General features: G+C 44.0%; 1 protein-coding gene across 6 annotated transcripts in view; it reads left to right on the top strand.

Annotated features, from left to right (window-relative positions):
* Positions 1-25857, top strand: part of PTPRT (protein tyrosine phosphatase receptor type T) — a 736092-nt gene that overhangs the window by 167635 nt on the left and 542600 nt on the right. For all 6 annotated transcript variants that reach the window (XM_005295345.3, XM_005295344.3, XM_005295348.3 and 3 more), the window contains exon 2: positions 8734-8859. In XM_005295345.3, coding sequence (XP_005295402.1) covers positions 8734-8859 — 126 coding nt within the window. The remainder of the gene's footprint in view (positions 1-8733; positions 8860-25857) is intronic.

Here is a 25857-nt window from a genome sequence, read left to right as displayed (position 1 = left end):
GGCGAGTCCATGACTGACATTGGATGACTTTATAAAACATTCCACTAATTGGATTTGTTAAAATAAATAAATCAAACACTAATTGGAATGTGCCCTGCCATTATTTTTGCTTACTGAATTAGATATAATGGCGTGAAGTCCTTTTTATCGTATTTGTGCACTTATTTAAACACCCCCCTGGCACACACTTCTGCAAATTCAATTATATATTCAAGGAAAGCATTCAATTTATGCAAGGCTGGTTTACATTTAATCCAGGGGCAAGACTCAGTAACTGATGATAGGTCTGCTCAAAATTAATTAGCATCACTCAGATGAGCAGTGGCATTGTTACAAGCCTGCAGTGTAAAACAAGGGGTTATTTTATCCTTCCTGTGTGTATGCCATTATTTGCCTAAATATGACCCCTTTTGAATCAGGAAGGCTGTTTCATTGCTTGTTTGGGTTCCTATTTTTGCTAGCAAGAGGTCACTCATTGCGCATGTTGCATCTGGCCAAGTTGAAATCATCTCAGTTTCCTTTTCCCCTGTCCCACTTTTGAGCCACAACCTCCAGCGTTACTTTTTAGCTGATTGGAAGAAGAGACAGGTAGAACCAAAAGCTGCCTTTGCTCTTCCTGAAAGCCTCACCGTTTTTAACACTTTCTGTCTGCATGTGGATATTTTCACCTTTTGTGAAATTACTTTGTGGGGTTTAGCCCTGTATCATAGTTAAATTCTAACTTGGGTAATTCTGACTTTCTAAATTCCTCTTTCAATGTGATGAATCGAATATTCTTCACTTTTGCTCTTCACTTGCGTGATTAATTTCACTGTGGCTGTTAGGGACAGGGCCGGCTCCAGGCACCAGCTGAGCAAGCTGGTGCTTGGGGCGGCAAATTGTTCGAGGCGGTATTCTGCCCAATCCTAGGGCGGCACGGCCGCTTTTTTGTTGTTATTGTTCCGCTCCGGCCGTCCTGTAGGGTGCGGCGACACAGAAAACCCGTCCTCTTCCTTCCCTCCCCGCCGACCGGAGCGGAGCCCTCGCGGGAGGTGGCAGGAGGCGGCGCAGCAGGAAGGGCCGCGTGGCAGTGCCCCTGCTGTAGCCCTGGCCTCCCCCTTCTCTCTCTCTCTCCCACTCGCTCCCTCACCCCATCCCCCATCCGGTCCCCCTGCACCCGCGCCACAGGTTTTTTGTTTGTTTGTTTGTTTGTTTTTTGCTTTGCCATTCTGGCCGCCCCGGTTTTTTTGCTTGGGGCGGCCAAAAAGCCAGAGCTGGCCCTGGTTAGGGAGAGGCTCTGTTTCACCTCTGAGCTAGTTACACTTCAGTGAAAGATGACAGTGTGTCTATAGAGGGATCATGCCTGTATGTGGCCTTATAGACCAATGTATTTAGACGTGGCTAGCTGAAGTCCATGTTTAGGTACTTACACAAATGGCCTGCTTTTCAGAAGTGCTGTGTTCAGAACTCCCACTGACACCTGTATAAACCAGGGCTTTAATTTGGTCTGCAGCCTGCGTTTCCGTGGAAGAGTCCTAATCTGGGCAGAGGTAGTTACCCTTCCCTTCCCCCCACCTTTTGTCTAGGAAACCCAAGCATATTATTCCTTCTGTGGTATAACTCTGAAACCCACCAGCAGGGGGGGTTGTTGCCAGGGGATTTAACCTGCAGTTAGTGGGTTGGTGTATATTGTGGCAACTCCAAGAACCACTCCGTCTGTCATGCTCATCTAACAGGACTTTTAAAAAAATCATCTTATTCTCTATTATTTTAAATCATGGAACCGTACTGTATAACAGGGTTATTTCCTTTGCTTACAAACACATATTCAAGACCACTTTCATCCATTGGGGAAGTAAACAAAATAATAATAATAATAATAATAATAAAATGCTTTTATATAGCACTTTTACCAGTAAACTCAAAGTGTTTTAACAAAGGAATTAAGCATCATTATCCCCATTTTACAGATGGGGAAACTGAAGCAAAGAGACAGGAAGTGACTCACCCACAGTCACCCAGCAGACCAAGCCAGGAATAGATCCCAGTCAAGTGTTCTGTCCACTAGGCCACCCTGCTTCCACTCTCCCAGTACATTATTCCAAGCCTCCCTCCTTTCCCCCCACCCAAGAGGTCTTTTCCTTTAGGACAGGTATTTTGAGGGTCTGATTCTATTCTGAGGATTAAGGATTGACCAGGGCCGGAGCTTCCACTAGGCAACCCTAGGCAGTCGCCTAGGGTGGCAGGATTTGGGGGGCAGCATTTTGCTGTCCTCAGTGGAAATTCGGTGACGGGGGGTCCTTCCGCTCCGGGTCTTCGGCAGAAATTCGGCGGCAGGTCCTTCACTCGCTCCGGGACCCGCCGCCGAAGTGCCCTGAAGACGCGAAGAGGAAGGACCCCTGCTGCCAAATGCTCAGAGGAGGAGCGCTGCTGCCTAGGGTGGCAAAAACCCTGGCGCCGCTCCTGGGATTGACCACATGAAAATTCTTACTCAGAGCTGCTTCCTGTCTGTAATATCCACCACTGTAGTTACGAACGTTAGTTTACTGATTTGGGGGACTATAAAGCCAACACCAGTAGGAGAGCATGAGCTAGACTGTTTTGTCAAAGCAATGCAGTTACAGAGCTGTCACGGGGGGCATAAGTTGAATGTTCTAAGGTTGTATTGGCATAACTGAGGATATCATTTAGCGTGTGGAATTTTTATTTCAAATGATTGCATGGGAAATGAAAGCCCACTAGATTCCAATCCCAGGTTGAATGTGCAGGGCTGGCAGTTAAAAAAAAGACATTTGTATTTGTAAAGAACATATTGCATCTGGAATTACTGAGCTGCAATAAGCATCATGCCACTTTCCAGTCATGGTTCAGAGCCTTGAGTTGCAATGTAGTGCCACACACAGAATTCTCTCTTTCAAAAAAGGAACCCCCCCCAACTTGCAGATCTAAACTAGGACTGCTACAACTATTAAATACTGCAGTGTTCTATGGTGACTGGTCCCAACATTCTAGCACCCCTCTCCTCATTCTCTGGCTGTGGGGATTGCTCCTTCACCCCTTTCATTCAATGGGTTCTCCTTTCCTCCCTTTGGTTCAGTGGGGGTATCAGAACCCTTGTTTTCCTTTTCTTCTCCCTTTACAAGCCATATCTGGGTAGTTTAGTCACAGAAACAGTTCTATCAACTTTGTGCTGATCACTCACAAAGCTTCTTTTTTACCTGAAGTCTGCCTTCCTCCTTCCAAACCAAAACCACAGCCTGTTTTTCTGACTTCTCTCGGATGTTCAGTCACCAACTGAAATTTAAACTTAAATGGCCAAAGTGGAACCTCATGATCTTTTGCCCAGCAGCCCGCTGCTCTCTCTTCTCTAACATACTGGACCCCACCAACCTCTGTCACTCAGATCCATAGTCTTTGCTCCATCTTTGACCTTACCCTGTTTTGACCCACACATTCAGGCTGTCTCTGTCTTGCCATTTCTTCCTGTGGAAGATCGCCAAGATCCAATCTTTCTTTTCTACCCATACTGCTAATCTCTTGTCCAAGCCCCGATCTTGCACATTGATTACCGTAATATCTCCTCTGGCCTCGTTGTCTGGAATTTCACCCTGTGAAGTCCATTCAAGATACTGCTACTGCTAAATTCATCTTCCTCACTCATTGCTTTGACTATGTTATCCCATCTTTTCAAATTCCTGCAGGATCATTTGCCTCTTCAAACACAAATGTCTTATCACCCTTACCTATCCATCTAGCACTTTCACACTTCCTCTCACGCTGCTGTTTAGGAGTGGAAAAGTTCCCAGTTAATTTCTGAGAAGTCATCACCTTATCCTCCTTGGAGTTCGTCCTCAAAGTTCACCTCTTCCACAATGCATACAGTCAGATACAACCTGATCATGACAAGGTAGTTAGACAAGTTGGAACTATTGCTCCCGTTGAGTAAAACTTGCACACATCGTGTTTTTCACCTTCTCCCATTCTCCCTCCCTCAGCTCTCTCATTTGTCTTATCTACATGCCGTCTTTTTGGATTTTGGGGCAGCAACTGTCTTTTTTTTTTTTTTTTGGTATGTATTTGTACAACACCTGATAAAATAAGATCTATGTTGATTGAGGGATCTAGGCAATATTGAAATAACTGTCTAGCAACACCATTGCTATTTTAAGATTTCAATCAGCTTGGACAGTGAAATGAGACCGGTAAATTTCTCCTTGTGCTCCTCTTTTGCTAGCACAGTGCTGCTGTGTTTGAGGTGCCCTATGCTATAGGAGAGTTCTAATTCCTCCCCCCCATCAAAAAAAAGTAATTGGTTCATATTAGGTTTTGTAGATTTTGATTACAAAACATTTTGCCCTTTAAAATACTTTGGTCCTTTAATAGGATAATGAAATAATACAAAATAATGGGTTGATGCTCGTTATAGTCTGTCATCAAAATCAACAAAGATGAAAGTCAACAAGATGAAATTCAGGAAAGACAAGTGCAAAGTACTATGCTTAGGAAGGAAAAATCAAGGAAGCAAGGAGTCAGGGAACATCTAACTAATTCTCCCAGGCGAGGTAGGGTACAACTGGCAGGTTGTCTGCAGACAGGGCCGGCTCCAGGCACCAGCTTGGCAAGCAGGTGCTTGGGGCGGCCACTCCGGAGAGGGGCGGCAGGCCAAGCTATTCGGCGGCAATTCAGCGGATGGTCCCTCACTCCCGCTCGGAGCGAAGGACCTTCCACCGAATTGCCACCGTAGATCGCGATCGCGGCTTTTTTTTTTTTTTTTTTTGGCTGCTTGGGGTGGCCAAAACCCTAGATCCGGCCCTGTCTGCAGAACAAGTTAATATGGTTCTGAATACCACTGGGTTACTCTACACACCCTCTTAACTACAGAGGTGTCAGAGGAGCACAGCTGACTGGAAAACCAATGTCAGCATAGGAACAGAGCCAGCCTTGCTTGCCTGTGTGGTAGAGAAAGCCAAAGCAGTGCAGAGTCAATGTTACTATGGGTAAGGCCCACAATCCATGGGACATTCTAATGGATTCATTGCTGATGCATGTTTGGCAGACCAAGTAGGGCGTGGGTTCCGAGAAGGGGATATGCATGGGGGCAATGTAACTGGGACAAAATAGTGATTCTCTAATAAGGTGGGAATTCTCCATCAGGACCTCATCAGGACTGGCCTCTGCTTGACCCTTCTGCAGTTGGCAGCTGTCAGGTATACATACCAGGAAGATGCTTCACAACTGTAGCCTTTCCTAACATTCAAATTCTTTCCTCTTGCCTACCTCTATGAAGATGGGAAATATGGCTCTTTGTTTACTCATCATTAAATAGTTAATTTTGCAGCTACATCTAAGCTATTCTCTCCATTATTCTTTCTTGTTGAAGGGTTCACATGTTTTCATATTTTCATATTACCTTTTCAATGGGAGAATGATTGGTTGGTTTGTACAATGACTGCCCACCTCTTCTGGTATATAGAAAGAGAAGAAGCTCAATTGAGGGAGATCTGGGAATTGCTGTAATTAACCAGAACAGATGTAGCATTCCCAGAGAGAGAACCTTGATGAGTGGAAAGATAATATTCTGTTGAATGTGGAGTCCTTCTTGTAGGTATAAATTGCCTATTTGTTCATAGAAATCTTAGGAATGAATACACTTTTTGCCTAAATAGAATATATGCTAATTAAAGTCTAAGTGACTATTTTCAGAGTGGTAAGTAATTATTGTGAGTCATGATCTGTCAGCCATCTAGAAGCCTCCTCTTCATAAATTCATTCCCAGCATTTCATTTTGCAATGCTGGCTAGTGCTGGTCAAATACCACACACGTTATTTGTGTTCAGGCATGGCAAGTTCATTCCATTATTCATGGGGGTCTCTTTATTCACAAGTGTTCAGACAGCTGCCAATTTATTTACGACTGTTAGCCAATTCCAAGAATTTTACAGATTGCATTATAAATGATCATTCAGCCAAATGTTTGCACTGGATCGTCTGCTATTTGCTTTTTGTTTGTTTGCTATTTTCTGTTTGTTATTCTCTCATTTTTAAAAAGTTTCAGTCCATCAGGAAGCAGAAATTCTTGTGACTTAAATGACGAGTACTAACATGCCGCAAACAACAGAATGCAAATAATCCAAGTGAACAGTTCAAAGAGGAAGGCTGGACTTGTATATACATGGCACCAGACTGAGGTTTTGGAGATCTGGGTTCTGTTCCTGGCACTGCCACCTAGGGCTGAGCATTAAGAGAAGCCAGTTTGCTGAAGCTGTGAGTGTGCCATGTGCCAACAGCTTTATAAGTGAATGTAGAGATCAAGGACAGCATAAAGACACAATAAGACAATAAAACTATATTCTCTATATAAGGTAGAGAAACTGGAAATCAATAATTTATATTATTTTTATTCAAATGCAAAATTTGAAATGGATTCTTACCCCCCAAAGGAAAGTTAATTCATGCTGTGAGGATGATGAAATGGAGTCTTCTGGTGAAGGAAGTTTCATGCTGGTTTATTCCCCTGCTGGTGTTTGTTTAAATGCAAATTGATCTGTTTCCTGTAATCTCTTCCCCTTGCCATGATGGTGAGTGATTATCTCCTCCCCTTGTTGGCCTTATACTCCTATTTATCCTCTGTGTAAATTGCATTCCCATTGTCTCTTAATGTACCGTCAAAATATCTTCTAGAAACCACATTCCTTTGTCTTGGGTGGGGTAACTTTAGCCCTGCATGGCAGACACACTTTGATAACATAATGTCGAATATGTTTGTAATTTTGAATTTGTCCTTTGTATGTGATGCAATAATTAAGGCTGTGAGTTTGTCACAGAGGTCACAGAAGTCACGGATTCCTGCACCAGGCGCACCGTCCGCTGCTGAGGCAGTCTCAGGCCCCCGCACCTCCACTGCATGACCCCACCAAGCAGCAGAGTTTGGGTGTAGGAGAGGATAGAGGGTTGGGGCACAGGATGGGGTGAGGTGGACTTTGGGTGGCGCTTAGCTGGGAGGCTCCCCGGAACCAGCGACATCCCCCTAGCACAGTTGCTAGGCGGAGGCATGGCCAGGCAGGTCTGTACACTGCTTCCGCCCAGAGCACTTGCTTTGCAGCTCCCATTGGCTGGGAACCACGAAGCCTGCAGGTGGAGGCAGCACACAGAGCTGCCTGGCCACGCTTCCACCTAGCAACTGAGCAAGGGGGATGTCACTGCTTCCAAGGAGCCCCCCCCAGGTAAGTGCTGCCCAGAGCCTGCTTCATCCTGTCCCGTGGCCCAACCCCCTGCCCCTCCAACACCCAAACTCTGCTGCTGCTGGGGGAGGAGGGGAGGCACGGACCCAGGTAGGGAGCCTGTTGGCCACCCTCTTGTCCTCCCCAAGCAGCCGGGCCACCCTCCCCCAGCACCCGCAAGGCCCCTGGGCAGTTCCCCCCCCCCCAAAGTTTTATTCACTGGTATTTTTAGTAAAAGTCATGGACAGGGTCATGGGCAGTGAATTTTTGTTTACTGCCCGTGACCTATCCATGATTTTTACTAAAAATATCCATGACCAGGAGCGGCGCCAGAGTTTTTGGCGCCCTAGGCAGGGGTCCTTCTGCGCTCCCGGTCGTTGTCGGCAATTCTGCAGCGGGAGAGTCCTTCCGCGCTCCCGGTCTTCAGGGCACTTTGGCGGCGGGTCCCAGATTGAGTGAAGGACCTGCCGCAGAATTGTCGCCTAAGACCCGGAGCGCGGAAGGACCCCCCACTGCCGAATTGCTGCCGAGGGTGGCAAAATGCCGCCCCCCCCAATCCTGGTGCCCTAGGCAACCGCCTAGATCACCTAAATGGAAGCGCCGTCCCTGTCCGTGACTAAAACGTAGCCTTAACAATAATATCAGTGATCAGTATGGTGTTAGCTTTCTACTGATATCTTACATGACACCTTCTAGATACAGATTATGACATTAGTGAGTTGGGATACATTGAATGGGTCGGACCAGCTGAAACTCAATACCAGATAACAGTGAGTCCCTTGCCCTCTTGCACTGCGATGCTGTTAAGATCACAGTGTGCTGCAGCAACAACAACAAATGTGAAATGTACAATGGTATCCCCTCTTTGCTGCAGCAAGGGATTATACTGTGCCATGGTAAGGGTTGACTTTAATGGGCTCCCACTATACAAATTGTTACTTCTTGGTATTGGGTCAAACAATTGGCTCATCACATCCTTACCTATGGCACTAGAAAGTTGAAAGGTAAGTAAATGTGAGAGACGTGGTCTTGAAATCATCTATTAACCTGGCACTACTGAATGTTTAAAAGTGTAAATGAAGGGAGGGCTTGAGAGTTTGCACAATGAAGCCATGGTTAACATTTGCCATATGAATTTCTATTCCTCCCTCCTATCTGAACATCTTGGTTTTCAAGCTCTGTAGCTAGGAAACAGTTACTGTGCTTCAGACCTGAATCCTCATGCCTGAAATGCCAGATTGCTGTTTAAATTCTTAAGTCATGAGGCTGAATCTAAGGTAATAGCCATAACTAACAGCAGCACAATCAGAGAGAGAGAAAATAAGATCTCCCCCCCCAAAAAAGTGGGTCTTTGATATCCAGAAGTCTTTCCTGGATATCCTAAAGGAAATACAGAAATCTAATGTGCCAGAAATTCATTTTGCATTTTGTTTTTCCTTCCAGAGTTTATATAAAAGCATTGATGTAAATGAAATAACAATGAGACAGAAGTAATTAATAGACAGAAGTATTTATTCAGCTCTCTTGCCCTCAGGTGGTTGTTCCTTTGATGAACACTACAGTAACTGTGGTTATAGCGTGGCACTGGGGACCAATGGATTTACCTGGGAGCAGCTCAACACCTGGGAAAAGCCAACGATGGATCCTGCTGTCCCGACTGGTATGTATGGAGCATACAGAACAGGGAAGGCCATTAACAGAGTGTTCGTATTTGGATGGGATTTCCTGTGAGAATTTTTCTACATGTGAGCTCTGTGCTGACTTGTATGGGTTGGAATTCATCCATTTATATGCAACTGGCTTTTGTGTTAAAAGTAACCAAGTAGAGGAATGCATAACAATTAGAAATGGGAAAAAACTGGAGCAACTTGTCAAAACATAGACATTTGCCATTATTTTGTCAGACCATGAGTGAAGTGTGTGGGATCCATTTTATTTCAACCCTCACTTGTGGAGAGAGGTGAGTTTCAGAAAAAAAAAATGGTCCAGGGTTTGGCCAGTCTTTGGACCCGCTCTGGAGAGAGGCAAAGTGCTTTTTTTTTCCGGATGAAGCCAGGGGAGATGAAAGTGCTGAGCATGTCACTGGAGGTGCTCAACACCTTGTAGGATCGGTCTCTTCGGGAAGTTCAGGGATGTCAGACTTTCTAATAGCTCATTACACTGTAACTTCAGTGCTGTGAACTAGCAGTCTATGGTGTTTGGGTATACAGTATAAAGGTGATAATGCTTGTTCCCTGTGAAGAATGAGCGTATTCTAATGGGATAAACTGGACCTGGACCCACCCTGACTAGTCTTGGGTTCCAGGAGACAAATTATGTTCCAGTATTTGGGAATGCCAGCAGAGATGGACACTAATAAATAAGTTAATGATTTATTAGTGGGTACAGACATCCAAGTCCTCTGTTTTCTAGGATATCTAAACTGGAAGATCTTCTCTGGAAAGTTGTCTGATGCTTCAGCATCACTCCCAGAAGTACTGCTTCCTCTTGGCAGTTAGAATTTGGTAAGCTGGGCTGTCAAATAAGTTCTTTCCCAGGTACTAGTGATTTTGGGTGTTCAACTAGACATTTTTAAAGGTACCTGATTTTCAGGGAGTGTTCTGCAGCCATCTTCTGAAAATCAGCCATGTTAGAGGTGTAACATTTGACACCCAAAATCACTGGTCACTTTTGATGATTTTGGTCTCTGATCCATTTTGCCAACACAAGAAGTCATTGTTTCCACTTACTGCATTGTATTTTGACAAGGTAAGCATGAGAAAAATGGGCAAAACTAATCCAGAATGTTGTCCAATAGGGATTTTTATCCCTGCAGTGATTAGAATGAGGGGGGCCACAGCTCCCACTCCTCTGCTAGAGGAAGAGCAAGGTCCTCAACAGCTCTTTCTTTGGCTGGTACGGTCATAGCTCCTCATCCTGTTTCAGTCTACTTCAGTCACTGTTGTTGAAGCCAGTTCTCATCTCTGTACACAGTTATTGGCATTAGAAAGTAAACATGCCACAGCAACCACAATGACTGAGCAATTCCTCCATTGCTTCCAGGTTTCATTTATGCCCTGGTTGCATCTTGTTTTCAGTTTAGATTGGAAACTGTCTTTTAGTGTCTATACAGCACTCACCACACCTGATCTCGGCATGCTACTGTAGTACAAATAAATTGTGATAGCAGATACAGCATTCTCCCATTCTCACTGCAAGGAAATATTGCTTTATTTGGATATGAATGTGCATAATTGTTAGTAAACGTAGTTAGTAACTTTCTCCTGGTAAGCATGCTATGCAATCATGCAAGACCTATTTTCAATCTGGGACACTTAGGCTTTGGCACCCTAAGTGGGACATCTTGTTCTGTACTCATGCTGGAAAAGTTGGGCAAAGTATCGCTCTACGTATAGACTTACACACATTGGGGTCCTATATACATCCATTTATAGATAACATAACCCTGAATGGTGCATGTGTGTCCATACACACAAACAAACTAAACTCTACTATACCATGGTATTTTTAATAGCAGAAGAAAAATTAGTACCATACCATTGTAATTTTTGTTACCTTGATGGTATTTTAGGCCATATCCTAGCTTTACAGCAGGAGATACCACATTGTGCAATCTTTGGTGGCATCCAGAGTCCATGGAAAGAGTGACTTTTACCAGACGGGTACAAGATTTGTTCATCAATAGTACCTTTTATGTCTGCTCTTGTGCGATGGCAAGGTGTAGCACCACTCTAGTCCAGCCTGCATCAGCATTTCCATGATCAATACTGTTTTTATGTACATTCTCTGTCTGGTTTCCCAAACACCAGCAGGCCCCACTGACTTCAGCTGGAGCTGTGAGTACTCTTCTGAAACAGATGCTTAATCTATTGTGATTTTTATTTCCATGCTGAGACTCTGCTACAAGGGTCTCCATCCAAGGACAACTTTCTGCTCTTTATTCTTTGAATCAAAATGCCCCAAAAGATTCAAACACTCCATCATCAACGTTAAAAATTTTGGACATTTTATTTTTGATCATTACTAGCAAATAATAATGTTTGCCATGAATTCTGTGATAAATTGCCCAGGACTGGAAACAAAGGGCTAAGTTAATTGGAGAATTAAGATCCCAGATGTCGGTTGTTTTATTAAATAAATGCTATCTTTTAAAAATCTGACAGAGATAAGTCATGGGTACCCATCCACTGATTTAGGTAGGACTTCTAGTCCACCTCCTTGCATTTTAGCAGGAGAGATTATAACAAAATCTTCCTTAACAGATGGATGTCTAATCAAGCCTTAATATCCCCAGTGAGGGGGATTTTGCTGCCTTTTTGCAACTTGTTCCACTGACTATTTGAGTTGTAAACTTTTTCCTACTTCTTACCCTCAATTTTACATTTTGTGTCTCCATCACATTATTTCTTGTTCTGTTCTTGTTGACTAGTGAGAATAATCAGTTGCTGCCCCCTTTATAACCTCCTTTTTTGTACTATACACAATTAAGCCTTCATTTCTCAAGACTCAATGTGACCCAGTCCTTTAAATCTTTCCTCACATGGTATGTCTTATTTCCCTTCCTGTGCCCCCAAGCCTGTTTTCATTGCTCTTGCTTTCCTCTCAGGTCTCTCCAGTGTATGTGATGTCTTTTTGGAGTCGTTGCCCAAAACTGAACCCTGCATTTACCAGGCATTGATTCAATACTCCATAGGGGAGCACTGGCAGGACAATGGTTTCAACTCTATTCTACATGAACTGGCCACAGAAAACAAGCCTATTCTATTGCTGCTCCTTCTCTTCCAATGCAGGGTAACATGCAGTCTCTGCCCTCCTCCAACCTCTCTCTCCCTTCTTAAGTACTAGTATTGGACGGTGCTCGAAGAATACAGTCCTTGAGCTTATGAGATGCATGTGTACACCTCTCTGTGTGTGTTTCTTAGAGGCAAACATTTCTGTAGGAAAAGTATCCTACATTATGGTCAGCCAGGCAAAAATAAAAGCCTTTTACGAGACTGTAACACTTGCAGCATTCCCCGGCTTGGACATGTCTGGCCCAGTAGCAGCCCAATCATAATAATAATGGTTTAACATTTTGTGGGTTCAAAGCGCTTTACAAGCATTAACTAATTAACTCCAGAGAAAACCTAACCAGGGCTGATTAGAGTGGAGTAATTACTTTAATTGTATTACATACGATTCCACTATGAATACAAAATCAATATGGCATGCACTTTTTGCAGCAGTGTCACATTGTTGACACTGATTAAGTGTTAGATTTGCTATTACCCCCGGTTCATTCTGTGGAGCTATTGCATTCTCCTTTGAGTGATTATGCACATATGCATTCCAGTACTGGTGTGTGTGCACCCAATGCATGAGTCAGAGACTTTTGCCAGAAGTACCACTGGGCGGTATGTGCCCCTGATCTCTTCATGTGCCCATCTGAGGGCATAAATGAGACAAGTCTGCCATCTTCCTCTCAATTCCTTCTCACTGCCTGTTACAAGAGCTGGAGTTCCCCATGGCGTTTGCTTCAATTAGCCAGTGTTTCAAATTCCCACCAGGACTAAAAATCAGAGGGATTTATGCCTGAAAGTTCACCTTCTGAAAGAGGCGTTGCATCCCGTGTCAGAACTGAGTCCTGACCATGAGGTAGTAGATTCTGAGTCCATGACAAGCATCCCCCCAACTCCCCACAATTCAAAGTGATGGTTTGATGCTGACAAGCACTTAAAGCCTCGGTCTTCTCCTATAAAGACTTCCAGTAAACCCTCTGGTACCTTTCCAAGGCACCACAGACAGCATTCACCAGGCCTGTCTGAGGTTTCACTGTAGACTCAAGATCCTTCAGGGCTATCAAGATCAGTGTCTTCACCTTTACTAGGTCCTTCATCATCATTCCAGCCAATCCAGTCTACTTCAGCACCTCCAGATGAACACTTATCTGTTTTGGTGTTCTCCACTCTGTGGGCTTTCTTGCTTGCAAGAGATCTTCTGTGCCTTCCCCTACCAGACTCTCCATTGCTACAATTGACTTTGGTTAGGGGAACTTCAGTGTCTTTGGCACCGCCTGCATGAGCAGCACCTTGACACACTTGTGTTGCTGGCACCTTTGGCATCATCCGCAGCCAGCAGCACTCACCTCATTGGCATGCTGACTGCTCCGACCTTTGCTTCCTTTGGATCCCTGGGGGTCTCCCATACCCAGATCACCTCAGAACCATAAGGGGACCTCTCCTCCCTTTTCTGAAGAAACTTACATTTCTTCTTTGGACTCTGAAAGGGAGGAATCTGAATCACCTTCATGATCTTTTAAATCCTCTTACAGATCTCGTACCCAGGTTACAGGTCCTAAGGATCAGGACTGATTTTCTAATAAAGAAGCTCCAATATGATGTCTCCCACTGTGGGTGTCTCAGACATTGCAGTATCCCCCATTGCCTTATTGGTTTTGCATTGCTCCAAGGCTTTCTAGACCTCCATCACAATTTCAGTCTAGTAGGAGGTTTCCCCCCTTGGGTTCAGGATTCTGCCATCATTCCTCCAGCCACTGAATTGGACCCTGTGGAGGAAGGAGAAATAATGGAGGAACCCCTAGAGGTTCCCCCCTGTAATTTTATCTTGGCCAAGTGAAGCCATCACCCCAGAATTGACATCTGCCCTCCAGAGGACTTCAGCGTTTTTCAGGACCTGATGAGGAGAGTGGCCACTTCTCAGCCTGTGCTCTTAGGGCTTGTGCAAGAAAACCTGCACAGCTTCTGTGGTGTTGTACAGATCCCTGCCCTGGGAAGGGTTGCCCACCCCATTAATGAAGCTTTGCTAAAGCCCGTGAAAAGTCTCTGACCTATCCCGACCTCTGTACCACCTATGGCCAAGTAGGTGGACACAGGTTATCAAGTCCCTCAGCAGCACTTTGATTTTTAACCAATCGGTTTCTGATTTCTTGGTGGTTATGGCTGCTAATGAGCAATCTCAACAGTTCTATCCTGTCTTTGCTCCCAAAGACAAGGCTTACAACAGACTGGATTTACATGGCCAAAAGGCATATTCCACCACTGCTTTTCAAAGAAGAGTAGCCAACATCAAGTAGTCCTGTGTAAATATACCTTTATTAATTTCTTTGCAATTTCTAAACATGCTGAGAAGAATGTAGGGAACAGTTCCTGGTTCTGGTTTTGGAAGGGCACCTGACAGCCTGAACATCCCTTCAGGCAGCTATTAACACCACTGATACCAGGGAGGGAGAGGAATTATTTAAGCTCAGTACCAATGTGGACACAAGAACAAATGGATATAAACTGGCCATCAGGAAGTTTAGACTTGACATTAGATGAAGGTTTCTAACAATCAGAGGAGTGAAGTTCTGGAGCAGCCTTCCAAGGGGATTAGTGGGGGCAAATGACATATCTGGCTTTAAGACTAAGCTTGATAGGTTTATGGAGGGGATGGTATGATGGGATAGCCTAATTTTGGCAATTAATTGATCTTTGACTATTAGCGATAAATATGCCCAATGACCTGTGATGGGACACTAGATAGGGTGGGATCTGAGTTATTACAGATAATTCTTTCCTGGGTGTCTGGCTGGTGAGTCTTGCCCACATGCACAGGGTTTAGCTGGTCGCCATATTTGGGGTCGGGAAGGAATTTTCCTCCAGGGCAGATTGGCATTGACCCTGGGTTTTTTTCACTTCCTCTGCAGCATGGGGCATGGGTCACTTGCTGGAGGATTCTCTGTACCTTGAAGCCTTTAAACCACAAGTTGAGGACTTCAATAGCTCAGACGTAGGTCAGGGGTTTGTGACAGGAGTGGGTGGGTGAGATTCTGTGGCCTGCGTTGTGGAGGAGGTCAGACTAGAAGATCATATTGGTCCCTTCTGACCGTAAAGTCTATGATATGACTTTGCATTCAGAGGCCACCACCGTCTTCATGGGTTTGGAGCTGCAACTGCAAAAATGTTTTCATTTCTTTTTATCACACTGCAAAAATAGTGAGCTGTTTTGTTGTCTGTCACTTCTGCTCCACGCTGGGCTTCATTCATCACATTAGTGCAGTGTGAGTCCCCTTACAGCAGTGGCAGCTGCTTCACCCAAGGGGCAGATTCATCCCCATAGAACGACACATAGTGTTTGCTGTGCCACCTTCCCCTTTGGATCCTGATGGAGAAGGTAGCTTTAACGTGAGACTAGGTCTTTGTAGAAATGCTGTTATTGGGAGCTGCCTGGAGGACTCTCTGATTCGCTGCAGGGCTAGCTTAAGGCAAGCTAGGGTACGGCTACACTACAATAAAAAACCTGCAGCACTGAGTCTCAGAGCCCAGGTCAGTTGACTCAGGTTTATGGAGTTTGGGCAATGGGGCTAAAACTTGCAGTGAAGATGTTGCAAGGTATCAGAGCCAGGGCTTCAGCCCAAGCCCGAATGTCTACATTGAAATTTTAGAGCCCTGCAGCCTGAGGCCTGAGAGCCAGAGTCAGCTTACTTGGGCCAGCTACAGCCATGCTGCAAGTCTTTTATTGCCATGTAGATGTACCCCTAGGTACATCATCACATGAACCCCCTATGCCTTGCCCCTCATTTGGAGCGGCAGAGGCCACCCAAACAGATTGGGCCTCTCTTCTTCTGTGAGAGGTAGAGACCGGAGAAAGAGCTTCCTCCCCTCAGGTGTGGCAAAGGTAGGGCAGGGGTACCTCTCTCCTCCCAGAAGGGCAATTCTCCTGTTTGAGCAACAATAGATGACTTTCTGGGCTTCCACAGGGAAAGCACACATCAGGGCGATCGTCCATTATTGCTGCTTGAGTAATCACCCAGTCTGAACACTCAAATGTGCATTTCACACATGTGATTACATACCATCACATGCACGATTTAGAGCCGGCAGAGAAAATTTTTCTTTGACTTAAACCCTACCGGCTTCACTAGCATTGAGTGAGGTTTAATTTAGGAGAGGGTTTGGCCCACTAAGTCGTCATGCCTATCCCCTTGAAGAGAGTCCAATCCATTGGATTCTGGTAGAATATACAATATCTTTTGAAAGCTCCCACCCAGTCCTTCCTGCTGTGGCTATCACTTCACACTGGTGTCCGCTGTCAGATGAGGAGGATGTTCTTCAGTGGATGAGAAACTGGTGCTAGGCAAACTAAATACATTGTACCTCTTAGCACAGTTCATGCATTTGTTTTTGCCTTTTTTCTTCAGGCTGGATTGGATGCCAACAGGAGTTCGACACAACATTTGTACTTTTCAAAAGCAATGCGATATAAATTAACATTTTTTCATGTCTGAGTGTATTAATTCTTGCTTACAAGGAATTACACAAACAAACTTGTTAAAAGAACAAATTAGAATCCTACTGTGTATATGATGAATCATGATGCAATTTCTCATCTGCGATGGGGAAAGAAATCTGCCTCAGCTGTCTGTATGTGGTGTGTTTTTTTTATTATTATTATTATTTATCTTTTTCAAGGGAAATTACTCAGGATGAGTCAATTTTCCCCCTACCAAGTAAACAGATTAGTTTACAGTTTTGATATTGAAATAAAAATTCTCGGCCTTGGAATTCCAAACTGAATGGGATTTTTCTGGAAACTCACAGCATTCACTAATAAAGGGACAAATTCTCTGCTGAAGTAATTTGGCACAGCTCCATCTAAATGGATGGAATTGTGGCAATTTACTTCAACAGATAATTTGCATCGTACTGTCTGTTACCAGAGTCCCATCACTCTCCCTGTAAACCTTGTTTGTTTTCTCTTAGTGCCCCACCTCCCTTTACTTCCAGCTGGGAATAAAGACAAGTGGCATTTAATTCACAAACATCTTCATTAGCTAACATTAATGGGTTGACTTAAAATTTCAGAAGGAAAATCCTCTTGTCTCTTCATCCTGTTGTGTTTAAGTATTACAGACATTCCCAATGAATGCCTGCTGAGCCCTTTGTCTTTCATATTGTGTTTGCTGCAGTAGGTGCAACGGGCCAAATTCACAGCTGGCATTTGTCATTGGCAGTGTGCATGTTCTTGCCAGCAGTGAGTTTAGTTCAGTGAGTGTCTGAGAGAATGAGCAAACATGATTGTGTGCAGTGTTAAAGGCTTTATTGGCATGGATTTCAGATGACCAAAGGAGTTTCCATAAAAATGTGTGTGCCAGTTTACCATGCATTCTATTTTGCATCTCTTACAGAAAAGATATCTTTATGATGTTTTTAGATATCTCCCCCTAAATACTGGTACTTTATGTATTCTTCACTCTCTAAAGCCAGTTTCTTCTAATACATAGAGTTCAGTAGCGCACATCCTAGAGGAAAGGAAAAAAACCCTACAATATATTGTAGAAACAATATTGTTTGATTAACTCTCAACCACATTAATGGGATAATATTATACCCAGCAAGCATGTATGTAACCATAACTCATGAAGGAGCGGCCCTCCAACTATGCTGTTTTAGGACATTGCCACTGAGGCACGTGTACACAATTCAGAGAAAAAAATTAGCATGAAAGATATTTCTATATTTAAAAAAGTATGTGGGGTACATTTGTACAAATGTATTGCACTGTTATCTAGTATTTTTAGTAGTTCTGTTTACTTTTGCTACGTTTGCTTCTAGTGAGAGTATCTTGTATAATAATTGTGGCAACTATGTCTCCTTCACTAAGCAAAAGCTGTTTTTTTACATAAATGTAATTTGCATATGCTAATGTATTTGTGGGGTAATCCTCAGGAGCATATAGGTTACAATAAATCATGGATTAGTGGCCATCCAACTTGCTGTCTTAGGACATTGTGTATATTGATAATGCATTGCAGTGACAGTGGTTGCTACATACAGTCACCCTAAGGTACAAGGTACTCCAGAGAGCTTGGTATCTTAAAATCCAGGTTTGTTAAGTCTCCTCAACACAGAGTGGACAGATGCTGCATCTCTTGCCTAATGTTCTTGAAGGGATTTTTTATCTAGACATTGTGCTCCAAACACTGCAGACGCAGGAGACTATTAAGGGGATTTGCAGTGTTGCACAATTCAAGATGACAAACAAACAGGCACAATATTCTGCTTCTGACCTTTATAAAAACAATTTGCAGTTCTGAAAGTGAGTCATCCTGTAATGACAACGAATTGGATGATAGTGACTTTGTGCTAGATCATGTTGAGAGTTGCTTTGAGAAGTAAGACCATGTTTCCATTGATTGTTCATCAAGTTCGTCTTCAATAATGAGGAGCTCATATTACCAGCACAGCAGCCAAGTGGAGTAAATGTATCCTGCAGCCTTCATAGAGTACGGAGGACATGCGGAGGCAGGAAGCGTAGCACTGCAGTATTGGGTGAACTGAGCCAACCTGCCACTGTCCCCAGCATGGACTGTGATTCCATGAGTGGCAAGACGGGTAGAATGTGATGTTTGTCTCTGCGAGCGGTTCATTGCAGACCATGCCGGGACATTATCCATGAACAGTTAGGAGTAAGAGGTGATGCTCAAAAAGATACACTGGTAAAAACATTGGCGCTTTTCCTTACAGAAGACATTTTCCACATTGTGATAAGAGAGAGATTTAAAGAGGCAGATTGCATATGCTGAGAATGGAATGACGGCAATCCAGACAAAAACAAGGAATGGAAACTGCTCAACCAAACCAAGGTGAAAGCCTACACTGAACTCCTAATTCTGGCCGATGCGTATCAGGGAATCATAAAGGACTGGAGGGATTATGGAATCCACACTCACAACATCCCTTTCTTCCAGGCAACAATGAGCCTGTAGCAATTCAGACTATTGCTTGGCACCTGCGATTTGACAACAAAAGCGTGAGAGAAGAACGGAGAGCATCAGACAATCTGGCTACATTTTGTGATGTATAGAGTGTCTGTACAGCAATTGATAAAGTTTTATACTCCTGGAGCAGACATAACTGTTGATGAGCACCTGGTGCCAAAAAAGGACATTCATGTCTAAAACACAATATATACCAAAATGGCAAAATATGGTATCAAGATCTGGTGGTGGTGTGATACTGTGACATGGTATCCTCTGAATGGACAGGTATTCCTTGGAAACAACCTACATCACAAAGAGAAATGACCAAGGTGACTGCATTGTGAAGGAGATGGTTTAGCCCTGATTTAAGTCTGGAAGAAACATAGTTGGGGATACCTTCTTCACCACTATTTAGCTTGCTAAAGATCTACTCAACAAAAAATGTGATCAGTGTTGGAATACTGTGGTGAAAGAAGTCAGTATACTCAGTGAGATGCAGCCACATTGAAGCTGAGAAAAATTGTCATCAGTGTTTGGGTATGGTTGGCCATTCTCCTGGTTTCCTGTGTTCCAAAGAAGGGGAAGTCAGTGGTAATGCTACCAATAATGCATCACGACAAGATTGTAGAAGGAGACAAAAAGAAACCCCACATAATTCTCCACTACAATGACACTAAAAGTGGTGTCAATAACATGTGCCATCTTGCAAGAATGTACTCCTGCGGGGCAAGATGAGTAGGTGCCCAATGGCTCTTTCCTTCAACATACTTAATGTTGCTGGCATTGCAAGTTGTATTGTCTGAGTCAACAACAATCCTGCTTGGCACCATGTTGACCAAGACAAACAAGGCTCTTGTTCCTTGTCAATCTAGTGTGACAAAGTTCCTCCTCTATCTTGGTGGGTCCTGCGCTTATTGGCTGATTTTCTTGCCTCAGAGATTCACCATGTGGGTTGGGGAACAGTCCAGAGACCTTCCCCTCTGGGAGAACCCACGGTCCAGGTCAATTGGGAGGTTTGGGGGGAACCCGGGCCCGCCCTCTACTCCGGGTTCCAGCTCAGGGCCCTGTGGACTGCAGCTGTCTATAGTGCCTCCTGTAACAGCTGCATGACAGCTACAACTCCCTGGGCTACTTCCCCATGACCTCCTCCAAACACCTTCCTTATTGTCACCACAGGACCTTCCTCCTGGTGTCTGATAACGCTTGTGTTCCTCAGTCCTCCAGCAGCACACCCTCACCCTCTCAGCTCTTTGCACCTCTCGCTCCCAGCTCCTCACACTCCCACCACAAACTGAAGTGAGCTCCTTTTTAAAACCCAGGTGCCCTGATTAGCCTGCCTTAATTGATCCTAGAAGCTTCTTCTTAATTGGCTCCAGGTGTCCTAATTAGCCTGCCTGCCTTAACTGGTTCTAGCAGATTCCTGATTACTCTAGTGCAGCCCCTGCTCTGGTCACTCGGGGAACAGAAAACTACTCATCCAGTGACCAGTATATTTGCCCTCTACCAGACTCCTGTACCCCACTGCTCTGGATCTGTCACACTAGGAAAAAGGCTCATAGATGCATATAAAGAGAAGAATCCTTGATACCCATCATCTCACCAAGCCATCAAAGGAGTACTTCGGCTACCATTGAAAACCAGCCACTATGGGACCATTTAGCCAACTTGGCAGTGGATGTTGCTACATTTGCCCAAGGTCAGCTGACTGGAAGGAACCACAAACAATGTGGAGAATGCAATGAATCAGTATGCACTGACCATTTCACATTGATACTGGTGTGCAAAAATTGAATATAGGCTCTCACTAAATGATACTTCTGCTAGTTCTTTCAATTTGCTAGTTAACGTTTTTTTTTCATCTAAAAACATGAAATAATTGTTCTTGGTTTCTTAATGCATTTGGGATACAAACTTCCCTCACAACACAATTAATGGAACTTTTTTCTTGATGCTGGATGAAGGTTACGGTATTTTATCTCATATATAAGTGTTAAAAAGCCTTATACCAATGGAAGAGGCAATTCCTTATTTTGTTTGAAATTAGATCTTACATTTTTTACTGGTCCAGGATTGAATATTTTTTCTGGGTCTTGGGTCAGTGTAAATTTAGAGTGAAATTCCATAGTTTGGGAAAGGTGAGAAGTGGTAAATAATTCACTGGTAGTTTGCAGCTATCAGGCACTTTCTTAACTGTATTACCTTCACTCTGCTCAGTAAGCAATCTCATCAGGACTGTTCCAAAACTCTGATCAGATCTCACCAACCTGTTTTTTTTTTTTAAATGTCACTTAGCACAGTGGTTCTCAAAGCCGGTCCGCCACTTGTTCAGGGAAAGCCCCTGGGGGGCTGGGCCGGGTTGTTTAACTGCTGTATCAGCAGGTGGCTCCCACTGGCCGCGGTTCGCTGCTCTAGGCCAATGGGGGCTGCGGGAAGCGGCGCGGGTTGAGGGATGTGCTGGCCACCCTTCCCGCAGCCCCCTTTGGCCTGGAGTGGTGAACCACAGCCAGTGGGAGCCACAATTAGACGAACCTGCGGACGCGGCAGGTAAACAAACCAGCCCAGCCCGCCAGGGGCTTTCCCTGAACAAGCAACAGGCCGGCTTTGAGAACCACTGACCTAGCACATGGACATCCCCCTCTACTTATGTGATGTGAGCTGGTCTTTCTGTAGACAGTCCAGTGTCCTCTGCCCCACACAAGCGAAGGTCTTTTAATGCTCTAGTCTCACCCCTCCCCTTTGCTTTTTGTGTATAATTAAAGAGGTTTCAGTTTAGTGTTTGTTTTTTAACTTTACAGATTCATGAGTGAGTGTAGTGCTACAAAGAGAACATAGGAGGTTTTTTAATGTTATGTCAGGCATTACCAGGAGGCACTCTTACACATACTCTTTTCTTAATGTGTGAGCAAGTTTTGACTGTTGGGAAGACAAGCAGTGTTAGTTTTGGATTATGCAGCATTGTGTGTCAAAGCAGCTTTGGGAGAGAGGTTGCTTTGTGAGCAGCAGGAAAATTTGCTGTCTTCCTTAGGCTCTGATTGCCTCAGCTGACTAGAGTTGCTCATGGGAAACCCGGCTTTAGTGTTAGGCTAATATTCCTTGAAGAATACATTGTCCTGCATGCTGTTTGAACATCTCTTGTCAGAACTGGTGTATCCATCAATAAAACAAATTACATGCAGAGCAGATTGTCACTGCTTTCCCTTGAACTAAAAAGCCAACATGCAAATCCCCAAACCACTGCTACTGCCCTGAAGAGCAACACCAGTGTCAGAACTGAACAATGGTGTTAGAGGAAGGGGAAACATCTTCATATGGACCAAGCTTAGATTTATATAGGACCTAACTTTGTCCAGCCCCCTCACTCCGAGGTTTAGTGGATAAAATAAAAAAAGAACAAGTTAAAAATCACTTAGAAAAGTTAGATGCCTGCAAGTCACCCGGGCCTGATGAAATGCATCCTAGAATACTCAAGGAGCTAATAGAGGAAGTATCTGAGCCTCTAGCTATTATCTTTGGAAAGCCATGGGAGACGGGAGAGATTCCAGAAGACTGGAAAAGGGCAAATATAGTGCCCATCTATAAAAAGGGAAATAAAAACAACCCAGGAAACTACAGACCAGTTAGTTTAACTTCTGTGCCAGGGAAGATAATGGAGCAAGTAATTAAGGAAATCATCTGCAAACACTTGGAAGGTGGAACATCCAGCATGGATTTGTGAAGAACAAATCATGTCAAACCAATCTGATAGCTTTCTTTGATAGGATAACGAGCCTTGTGGATAAGGGTGAAGCTGTGGATGTGGTATACCTAGACTTTAGTAAGGCATTTGATACAGTCTCGCATGATATTCTTATCGATAAACTAGGCAAATACAATTTAGATGGGGCTACTATAAGGTGGGTGCATAACTGGCTGGATAACCGTACTCAGAGAGTTGTTATTAATGGTTCCCAATCCTGCTGGAAAGGCGTAACGAGTGGGGTACTGCAGGGGTCTGTTTTGGGACCGGCTCTATTCAATATCTTCATCAACGACTTAGATATTGGCATAGAAAGTACGCTTATTAAGTTTGCGGATGATACCAAACTGGGAGGGATTGCAACTGCTTTGGAGGACAGGGTCATAATTCAAAATGATCTGGACAAATTGGAGAAATGGTCTGAGTTAAACAGGATGAAGTTTAACAAAGACAAATGCAAAGTGCTCCACTTAGGAAGGAAAAATCAGTTTCACACATACAGAATGGGAAGAGACTGTCTAGGAGAGAGTACGGCAGAAAGGGATCTAGGGGTTATAGTGGACCACAAGCTAAATATGAGTCAACAGTGTGATGCTGTTGCAAAAAAAGCAAACATGATCCTGGGATGTATTAACAGGTGTGTTGTGAGCGAGACATGATAAGTCATTCTTCCGCTCTACTCTGTTCTGGTTAGGCCTCAGCTGGAGTATTGTGTCCAGTTCTGGGCGCCGCATTTTAAAAAAGATGTGGAGAAATTGGAAAGGGTCCAGAGAAGAGCAACAAGAATGATTAAAGGTCTTGAGAACATGACCTATGAAGGAAGGCTGAAAGAATTGGGTTTGTTTAGTTTGGAAAAGAGAAGACTGAGAGGGGACATGATAGCAATTTTCAGGTATCTAAAAGGGTGTCATAAGGAGGAGGGAGAAAACTTGTTCACCTTAGCCTCTAAGGATAGAACCAGAAGCAATGGGTTTAAACTGCAGCAAGGGAGGTCTAGGTTGGACATTAGGAACAAGTTCCTAACTGTCAGGGTGGTTAAACACTGGAATAAATTGCCTAGGGAGGTTGTGGAATCTCCATCTCTGGAGATATTTAAGAGGTTAGGTAAATGTCTATCAGGGATGGTCTAGACAGTATTTGGTCCTGCCATGCGGGCAGGGGACTGGACTCGATGACCTCACGAGGTCCCTTCCAGTCCTAGAATCTATGAATCTATGAATCTCCCACCAAGTAATACCTTATTTTGCAAATAAGCCAGTTGATATTAAACAAACTATCCACAGAGTAACATAATACTTGACATGAGTGAGGGTGTTAGACTCAGACCCTTTAGGGTACATCTACACTGCAATAAAACCCGCAACACTGAGTCTCAGAGCTTGGGTCAGCTGACTCAGGCTCATGGAGCTCGGGCTGTGGGGCTAAAAGATGGAGAGTAGACATCTGGGCTCAGACTGGCACCTAGGCTCTGAGACCCTCCTCCTTCAAGGGTCTTACAGCCTGGGCTCCAGCCCGAGCCCGGACATCTACATTACAACTTTTAGCCCCATGTGCCCAACTCAGCTTTCCCGGGCCAGCCATAGGTCTTCTATTGTATTTTAGATATACCCTTAGATTTTTTTGTGAATGTCTCATAGGAGCTTCCAGTATTAAAGGCAGTCATTTATTACAGAAGATGAGATATCAGAAGAGCTGGCCATTAATATTTCAGTGCATTTAAGATGCACTCTGGTGAAGAAGGGGAATTACATTTGAATTTTCACTAGTTTGCAGTTCTCACACTGATTGTAAAATTAAAATGTCCTCTTACACTCCCTGAAGAGAGGTCAAGGTCAATATATGTCCTGTGTATACTTTGATGGCACTTTTGTAATTAAGTCATACTTCACCCAGAGTACTGTTCAGACACTCCATCAGTCTGCCCACTGATAATCTCCCAGAATGTGTGGGAGATACAGAGACTTATTGTCAAAGGAGTCGGAAAGAGAGACTTCTGGGGAGGTTTCAATGGCCCAGAATGAATTGCTGCCCTCGGGGGTCCATACAAGCACCATATCCTAGCTGTGCTAAATGGTGCATTTGAACTATTGTCAGTCTGTTTCTTCCCTCCTCCTCTGTGAACGCTATCAGGAACCCAGCACCCCTTGCTGTGAACATTAGCACCTTACCATTATCACTATTAGCCAGACCCTAACAGTCTCGGGGATACTGCTGTAGTGACATGACAGGGCTGGGAGAGAAGACATGAAAGCCACACTCCCCAGATATTCTTCCTTTATGGGCCCAGTCCTTTAAGGTGCCAAGTTCCCACAGCGTCCATTGACTCCAGTGGGAGCTGAGGGCTTTCAGCACCTCACAGGCTACCCTCTGCACCTCTCTGAAGCAAGCTCCATGAATCTAATAGCAGCTATTTCACTGTCACAATCCCAATGGTCCTTTGAAAGGGCTTGAGTTTGCTGTATCTATAGAGCCAAGAAATGGTGTCATTCAGCCATATAGAGAGGTGTGAACACTCCATAAATGATTTGGGGGACATGGGGTGGGGCTGGGATGAGAGAAGCCTTTGTTTTATTTCCATGTGATGAAATTGTTTTAAGACCCTTCAGCAAAGTAGATCTGATTTGCCACTTTTATTCTAGCACTAAACCTATGTAATTGCATTGAAATGAATGGGGTTACTCTGGTATAACACTGAAGCAACATATCAGTGAATGAGGCTCTGTCTTTTAAATACGTATCCCCAAAGTCCCTTTAAAATAGAAGTAAGGTTGAGAATAATATTGCCCTTTTGCACACATTAATATATTGTAATTCACAGCAACAAAAACCTTAGCTGCTGGAAACTCAGGTAATTCACAATTCATTTCGCAATGCTGGCCTCAGCTCTGACTGTGGACACTTTCATCTATAGTCTGGAGATTTCTCCAGTTACCAGGTTAAGGGTCTGATATTGGTATGAGCTGCATACCCACAACTCCAACTGAAGGCAACAGAATCTGAGCACTATTGAAAATCAGTACCCATGCCTGCATGTTTGAGTGCATGAATTACTGTACTCTATTCGCTATGTATTTATTTATTATCAAGTCATTTATAGTGTACAGACCAGAGAGATTCCCTTTCCTGAAGGGATTCTAATCTGAGCTGGATGTTGTCCTATATCATCTTGTTTGTCCTGTCTA

The sequence above is a fragment of the Chrysemys picta genome, chromosome 13 (genome assembly GCF_011386835.1).
Source record: "Chrysemys picta bellii isolate R12L10 chromosome 13, ASM1138683v2, whole genome shotgun sequence".
NCBI classification, from domain to species: Eukaryota; Metazoa; Chordata; order Testudines; family Emydidae; genus Chrysemys; species Chrysemys picta.
The sequence above is the reverse complement of the archived record's forward strand: the minus strand, read 5'-3'. Positions and strand labels throughout refer to the sequence as shown.